Genomic DNA, 8675 nt, shown 5'->3' on the forward strand with positions numbered 1-8675 from the left:
TCCCTGAGAAGAAAGGTGGCCTGAAGGAGCTCTATGAGAGGGGGCCCCAGAACTCCTTTTTCCTAGTCAAGTTCTGGGTAAGAATCATGCAGCCCAAAGCTGAACAATGCCTCTGAAAAAGCCATTATTGAGCACTTCTTCATCGGACAAGGCGGCTAAGGAAATTAGACCAGAGGACCATGTTTACATTATTCTCCTATATGAATGTGGATGTTGTTTGGACGATGGGACAGGGGATGCTTTCTGGCCTCAGATTTTCCACACAGCAGTGGGCAGTCACATGTTTGATGTGGTTTTGCCTGGCTTTATATGCTAATCAGGATTGACCCAGACATCTTGGTAAAAGAGCCTAAGGGATATTAAAAATGAAATGAAATTCTGAAGGGGTCTGGGGGAAAGGGTTCATCCTTTAGAAAAAGAGCTGCATTCAATAGCATGTTTTGAGGTCTAAGCCAGTGTTTCCCAACCTTGTGCTTCCAGCTGTTTTTGAACTACAACTCCCATCATCCCTGACTAGCAAGACCAGTGGCAAGGGATGATGGGAATTGTAGTCCAAAAACAGCTGGAGGCACAAGGTTGGGAAACACTGGTAAGCAATACCATGGTATTTTTCTCTCACAAATGTTCATAGAATCATAGACTCTATAAGTTGGAAGGGATCCCTAAAGGGCATCTAGTCCAACCCCCTGCAATGCAGGAATCTCAGCTAAAGCATCCATGACAGGTGGCCTTCCAACCTCTGCTTAAAAACCTCCAAGGAAGAAGAGACCACCACCTCTTGTGGGAGTCTGTTCCACTGCCAAACAGCTCTTACTGTCATAAAGTTTTTTTCAAATGTTTAGTCGGAATCTCCTTTCTTGTAACTTGAAGCCCTTGGTTTGAGTTCTACCCTCCAGAGCAGGAGAAAACAAGCATGTTCCCTCTTCCATTTGACAGCCCTTAAGATATTTGAAGATGGTTATCATATCTCCTCCCAGTCTCTTCTTTTCCAGGCTAAACATACCCAGCTTCTTCAAGCACTCCTCATAAGGCTTAGTTTCCAGATCCTTTATCATCTTGGTTGCCCTCCTCTGAACACATTCAGGCTCCCATAGCACATACTGCAAGACCAGCTGGTGTTTTATATTGACTTTGCTCTATCATCTGAATCTGAATTTTTTAATGCCACTCTGTGGCATTCAGCCTGGTCTGAGCCTCCTTTGGACCTGTGACTTAATATTGCCTAAAAGCTGTCATTCTCCCCTGCCGCCAAATCTTAAAAGCTGTTGTCGTCCCACACTAAGCATTTTCAGTTCGTCTTCTCAACCCTTAGCTAAAAATACATGAGCCGATGTGGTCCAGATTGGAATGTTTGTGAGACTTCATTTCAAATTCCATCTCACCTCTGGACTTGGGGCGAGTCACCTCCATTCTCCATCTACAAAATGGGCATAACAGCAAAGAGTCGCAGTGAGGATGAATGAGATAAGGGTTAGAAAGCAGCTTGCTATTTTTAAATACTTATGTCAATAATTAGCAATATCACCATGAATACACTTCTCTGTTGGCATCTTCGCTCCCCTCAGTGAATGCATCCCGGAACTCTTGGGTCGGAGACCTCCACACCCCAAGCAGAAAGCCACAATCCGTACTTGATTTATAACACCTCCTTCCTTGCCTTTGCTCTAGGCGGATCTGAACAGCACCATTCAGGATGGTCCTGGTGCTTTTTATGGCGTAAGCAGTCAGTATAGCAGTGCAGAAAACATGACCATCACAGTCTCCACTAAAGTGTGCTCCTTCGGAAAGCAAGTAGTCGAGAAGGTGGAGGTGAGTCCTGCGCTTCCTTTGGGTGTGGTACCAGCAGGAAGAGAATGTTGCAGAGTGGGTGAAGAGCATAGCAGTTAATGTGGGACTGGAAGTTAAGTTCTTGGGAAGAACGTACAGCCCAAGGGGAAAGTGCTTTGAGACACTTTAAGTGCTAACAGTACATGTGTAATAAGTAGCAATGCATGCATTATCAGAATGTCAGTATAGTCCTCTCTTCCTTTCCCCCTGCTGCTTAATTAAGGATAATTAGGGTGTGCCACCTCCCCAGTTCTCCTACACTAAGCTTGAATGCCATTCGATACACAATAATAAATAAATTAACAAATCTCTCTCAAATTATTGCACCTTCAGTGACTTCTTTGTTAGGGTCTACAGTGGTACCTCGGGTTACATATGCTTCAGGTTACAGACTCCGCTAACCCAGAAATAGTGCTTCAGGTTAAGAACTTTGCTTCAGGATGAGAACAGAAATCATGCAGTAGCAGCAGGAGGCCCATTAGCTAAAGTGGTGCTTCAGGTTAAGAACAGTTTCAGGTTAAGAACAGACCTCTAGAACAAATTAAATTCTTAACCACTGTATACCTTATTGATGCTTTTTCTGCAGACGGAATTTGCCCGGATGGAGAACGGACGGTGTGTGTACCGAATCCATCGGTCCCCCATGTGCGAGTATATGATCAACTTTATCCATAAACTGAAACACCTCCCAGAAAAATACATGATGAACAGCGTCCTGGAGAATTTCACCATCCTGCAGGTAAATGACATTTTCCTTCCATCCTGAATCCTTTCCAGCTGGTGCAAGGAGTAACTTCTCCTTCTGGATGTTCATAGTAGGCTTTTCATGGCTGAAGGAACCAACTGGATAGTTTCAGATTTGGTCATACTTGAATTAGTTTACCCGTAATATGACTAAATATGGGCCTGTAGCAGCAAAAGCAGACCCCTTCATCTGCCACACTTGTAATAAAACCTCTCTCTCCCCTACAGCTACTAGCAGGTGCTGTATCTCTCCAATGGTTTGACTTTAGGCACACTCTTCCATTGTCCCCCAAGACAGATGGATGCCAACAACAAGGATCCAACCAAAATAACAATTGCATTCCTTTCCTCCTGTTGTTTTTTATTCTACCTTTCAATGTCATGCTCATCATCTGCTTCTATCAAGAAGGCAAGGGTTTGTCATGAAGACATTTCTTATGAGGAAAATATTTTGTTCAGCACATGTGAGATTCTTTGGCAAGGACAAGCTCATGTTGTCTGTTCCTCATTTAAAGTGATGTCCTGCCATCCATTATATGTGTTGGCTCAGTTGAGTAACTTGCTGCAGTCCTTAATCCCCACTTTAAAATATCTTTATTTGATCAGATGGGCATTTGTCTCATCCTTGCAAGTAGAGAGGAGGTAAATTTTACCAGTGTCTTAGATTCATTCTCAGGTACAGAAGAGTGGTAACTTTATCTTCACCACTTCGCAGGTTATAGGCAATCCGTTAAAAGTTACCACTTAAATCTTAAATCACCCCTATCTTTAGAATTGTGGCTTTGATTTTTGAGATTTTGTAATTCATCAAATAAGTTCTACTGAAATCAAGTGGATAGATGGTAAAAGTAAAGAAGATCGAAATAATATTTTGTACTTGGGTGCAGATAACTACATCTGTATTATGCTTGTTGATTGTGATGCGTATGGTTAAATTGCAACAGGGAAAGGATCAATCTTCTGCTTCCATATTTTAAAAGAGGCGGTGGCTATTGAAATAAGCGTGCTCTTTGCAGCTGTTGCAATTTCCACCTTCCTCTCAAATCTCATTTTCATTTTGTGTCATGACTCTTGAGATAGTGATGTGCAAACCACTCTGGGACTCCCTTTTCTGCTGAAGAGTGGGAGACATTAATTTTCTAAAGAAATAAAGTACTCATCTTCTGTACCTGAGTACAAATTACAGTATGAAAGCTCGTACTATAGGAACCCAGCTCAAGAAACTATGTCATTTCTCTGGTCTCAATGTCTGACTTGCCCACTCCATCTTCCCATATCTCAAGGTATGTGTGTGTTCTTCCCTCAGGTTGTTACGAACAGAGATACCCAGGAAACCTTGCTCTGCATAGCCTTTGTTTTTGAGGTATCCACCAGCGAGCACGGAGCCCAACATCATGTGTACAAGTTGGTCAAAGACTAGAGGCCCCCTTGGGGTGATCGGGCAATTTGAGAAAGAAGAGAAGAAGTCGTGTCAGAGAAGCCACCCGAATAGGATGCCTTGACGCAAGTCTTTTGAAAAATGAACACACAACACACACACAAAAAGCAATGCCAAAAAAGACTGTATCACAATCACAGATGTTTTCTACTTAGGAACAATTTTTTTAAAAAGAAAAAAACAAGCAGAAAAGAAAAGCATGACAGGAAAGCATATAACGGAAGGAGAGCTGTATCTGGAGGCAGCAAGGAGGAGGATTGTTCCTGGGGGCTCGGTCATCAGTATTTCAGGAGACATTGGCGCCAAGGCCTGGTACCTCTGGATATCTCTCCCGTCACACAACACTAGAACAGCATCTAGTGAAACGGGACTGCCAACTACTTCTTAATACCTGGATGTGCCTATATATCCCGTGCCAATTTGTCCTCAAAACCTGGGTGGTTTCATTTAGAGAAAAGCGTTCTGAGAGGGCTGCTAAGGATGTCTGTTCTGGGAAGGGATGGGGAATCAGATGCTGCCTTGGTTTATGTGACCGATCCCACTCTGTTCGAGACACCGACAAAGAAGAGGAAGAGTCTTCTTCCATCTCTTGACGCAGGCTGCGTGCAGAGCCAGCACAGGGAATTGGCAACTTGCGTCATGTGGCACACATGCCACCCATGGGTTAATTGCAAGAAAACAATTATGTTCCAACATTTTCCTGGGCATTTTCTATTGCAGGATACAGTGGTGGTGGGAGGGCGCCAGGAGTTGATTATGGCAGGAATGTGGCGCTTTTACATCCATGTCCCAGATGTTTGGATAATAGACAGGAGTAGGATTGCAGGATCGTGTGTGTGTGTGCGCGCGCGCACGTGCGCCAACAAGAAATGGAGAGATTTAAAGATATCTGTCTGTGGGATGTTAAAAGGTTAGAGTATGTATTAAGAGGAAGGAGGGGTGCTCAGCTGGAGAAGAGCAATTCAGGAAATCATAGATTTGGAGATTTGCATAGATTTGCAATCATAGGGTTGCAGATAAGCAGGCTGACTCTAGGTGAGCAATGAGATGACTGGAAAAATATTAGGGCTGGCTAAGGTTGAGTAACTTGGGGGGGGGGTCTGAATTTGTATGGGGTTTTTAACCAGCTCTCAATGGAGCATTATTATTACATCTGCCATGTCAAAAACAGCATGGGATAAGCTTAGACCAAAGTTCTTGCTGCCTGGGCATTGTTCTGGTAAGGTATTAATTTCCCTTCTGCTTCTCTGTTCATCTGTGGTAGTCATCCAGGAAAGGGCATGATCTAAATATCACGATGCAAGTCTTTCCTCTGGATTATGTACTTCCCACCTAGGATATCTTTGTGGAGGCTGCTAAAACAAAACAAAAACCAAAGCGAAAATTGCATATTCTGGCAGCCTAAACCCAAGGAGGTGCTGAAAGATGAAACAAAGTACAATATGTCATACAGAATCCCTCTTCATTTGAAAGCTGTACTGTTTGCTGTTGGAAATGCTGAAGAAAGTTTCTGTGTAGGGTTTAAGTATAAACATGAGCCCCTATACCTTAAGCTTGGAGACTAAGACAGTGGGCTTATGATTTAAATTGGTGCTTATAGGAATCCTGTTACATGAACAGTGCCAAGATATCAGTAACCTCACTGTACGTGGCACCTCCAGGGCTCAGGCCCATAGGTTTCAGCTATACTTTGTCTAAATGCTAGTTTGTAGTTTTAAATAATAGAGGAACTAACAGAATGTAATATTTGTGCCTTCCTACCTTTCTTTTTTACCATTGAACTTTTTTCTGTTTTGTCCTTCAGCTTTTCCCTGGCCACATGGTGATTTGTTTGCTTTTAAGTTGGTTGATTTTCATTTTTTAAGAGAATTATCCTTGCTGCTCCATCCTTTCTTTAGTCTGGTATACTCTTACTCAACCCACTCAGACTAATCTCCACCCTATGCTTCCATGGGCCTGGTGAGATTCCTATGGAGAAGCCTCAAAACATTGGAAAAGGTGCAATACCATGCAAAAGAAAAAGAAAAGCCATTTGCAAGCAAGGAGAGAATTTGAGGTTTCCACTTTTACGAGGAAATTGGAATCCACAGACTTGAGTTTGCAATTACACTTTTTTATGCTTGGGGTATTTGACTATAGCTTTAAATGGAGGTTGGCCCCCAGTGCATAGTTCTCAAGGCTGGTTGAGTTATTTTGGCACCTGAGGCAGAAAATCCCACAGGTGTATCTTCCCACCCCGGCAATAAATACTATAGTAACTTCACATGTTTCTGCCGTTTCCATGACACCTCAACACACCTGCCTGAGGAGACCATTTCACTCTACCTAATGCTAGGACCAGACCCAATTTGTAAGAAGAGATTTCACCACCAGGATCATTTTCATAGTGGTATCAAGATTTGTGCAAAGAGATTCCCAAAGAGACAATGGAAGGGAGCTAGGAATTCAGAGTGTGTTGGCTGTGGGCAAAAATGTCTGTTAAAAACAGATTGTGGTGACGCTGAAGTACTGGGTGCCTTTCATTGAAACATAAGGGTCAGGTTAAAATTTAGAGCTCCTCCCTTCTCCGTTGTCTGCCTTAAAAGGCAGGAGATAATGTAATGGAGATGCCTCGTAAAGTCTTGATGTCTGGCTTTTCATAACTGACTTGGGCCTCTCCTTCAGGCCTGGCCTGTATCACCACTGCATTGTTGATTTAGCACCCATGTTTCGACTGTGGATGAAGGACTAGGTACAAAGGCATTGGCTAACTCAAACTTAAGTCTAGCTAACACAGACTAAGAATGTTCCCAGGATCCTTCGGACTGCCGTTTGAGTGCAACATGCAGCTGAGAGGTGACACCATGAGAACAACTGACAGAATGCTTTCCCAGCTTTTTGAAGGACATTTATAATTAATGTAATAATTTTTTTCCTGTGAAGTGTTTTTAATTGATGCCACCCAAGAACTTCTGGAAAACTCCACTAGAATGTTGAAATGAACACTCCTCTGTGTGTTATGTGGGACCCCCAAGGTGGTAACGCTAAGGGGAATGGTACGTGGGGACTGGTTTGGTAGAGCAGCAAGTCACAAATTGCTCAGGAACAGTGCCTTATTTTGCAACACATGTTGCACTCTTGGGGGATGAGCAACAGGTGCAGAAAGTTCTAAAAAGCAGTTGTAATCTAAATTCAGGTGAGCACATCCTCTACCCCTGCCTCCAATGTGATAATCCTACTGCATTGCCTCTGGCAAAGCTGATGGTCTCATGCATCTCTGTGTGTGATGTTTTGGGCAAACTGGTCTCTCTAGTGCCACAACTCTTTCTCCAGTGTATTATTACTCTTAGGAAGAACTGGCTACTTTGTAAAAGCCAGCTTGAAGTTCAGGTACGTTTCTGAGACCCCTGTGCATTGGGCGGGGGGAGAGGTACAGCATCCTTGGAACTGAATAACAGTTATTGCTATTCTAGTGGGAGGAGGTAGTTAAAAGAGACAGGATGTTGAATTGCTTATGATTACAGCCAGAGCCTCTGCAGCTGTAAGGAGAGGAGAGCTGGCTAGTTTATATGTAGCATGTTTATTTTCATTCCTAGATCAAAAACTCTGGGAATTAAGGTTAAAACCTTCCCTGTTCTCCTTAACCTATGTACAATAGAATTCCCTTTTCTGCTAAACATACTTTTTTAAGGGAGGGCATATATAAACCCCTGGGGCAGAGACTTCAGTGTACAACATGGGGAAAGTGGAGCAGAGCCTTAGTCTTGCCTAAACCCCAACTTTCTTATATAAAAACTGTTTCTTGTATTTTATCCACAATCTTCAACCCAGCTGGAGCCTTTGGAATAAACCTCCTCCAAAACTGGCCTATGTTACATTTCTCATCTTTCCCCTTTTCAGTCCTTCCATGCCATACCATTCTTGCTTTCAGTGCAACGTAGTTAGATCCATCCCCCAGCCTTCCTGCTTGTAGAATCCCCTGCACAGGCCACAAGTCTGTGAGCACAAATAGATCTACAAACCACTGCCCACCTGGGTGTCCCTCAGAGAATGGCAGCAAGGCTAAAGAAACGCCAGCTTCATGAATCTCTTAGTTGGACATAATACTGGTACCCAAAAACTCAAGTCACCAAGTCTCATGTCACCCCACATCCCATGTATTTATGAATTTCACATGAAGTACTGTTTTATTTTTTTAAAGACTTTGTAAAGCTTACCAGGGTTATGGTCACCTTTTTTAGAGCTCTGTCAGTCCACATTGTAAAACCATTTTTATGTATTATATTTTGTGTATTTTTTTTTAATCCAGCTGTGATGGGTTGTATCATATATTGTTGTGTTTACTGTATGTCCATCTTCAAGTAGATGAGACAGTGGAGCTTCTAGAAAGCTATGGTCTGCTGAAAACTATTAAACTTATTTGTTCATGGGTTGGCTCAAACACCTGTTCGCATTCTTCCCTTTATTTTCTCTTATATGTTCATGAGCATTTTACCAACAATAAGAAGCTGCAGTTGGATCCACCTCATCAGCCCCTATCAGCAGAAGTCCTCCGCAGGGACTCGTGCAACTGGGCACTCTCCTCCCCATGTGCTCCCCCCACGTCCTCTAAAATTGGGGAAGGAGTGTCAGGAAAAATTCCACATGGTGTATCATTCCACCTGACAGTACGGCGTATCATTCCACC

The 8675-nt window shown here is 43.0% G+C and overlaps 1 protein-coding gene across 6 annotated transcripts in view; it reads left to right on the top strand.

The window, feature by feature from the left end:
- The window catches only part of TEAD3 (TEA domain transcription factor 3), a 90466-nt gene extending 82037 nt beyond the window's left edge, over positions 1-8429 (top strand). For all 6 annotated transcript variants that reach the window (XM_081866632.1, XM_081866633.1, XM_081866635.1 and 3 more), the window contains 4 exons: positions 1-77; positions 1669-1809; positions 2414-2566; positions 3878-8429. The exon at positions 1-77 is cut by the window's left edge and continues 97 nt beyond it. In XM_081866632.1, coding sequence (XP_081722758.1) covers positions 1-77; positions 1669-1809; positions 2414-2566; positions 3878-3991 — 485 coding nt within the window. In that variant the 3' untranslated portion in view covers positions 3992-8429. The remainder of the gene's footprint in view (positions 78-1668; positions 1810-2413; positions 2567-3877) is intronic.
- Positions 8430-8675: the final 246 nt, after the last annotated feature.

The sequence above is a fragment of the Podarcis erhardii genome, assembly GCF_964252035.2.
Source record: "Podarcis erhardii genome assembly, chromosome: 6".
NCBI lineage: Eukaryota > Metazoa > Chordata > Lepidosauria > Squamata > Lacertidae > Podarcis > Podarcis erhardii.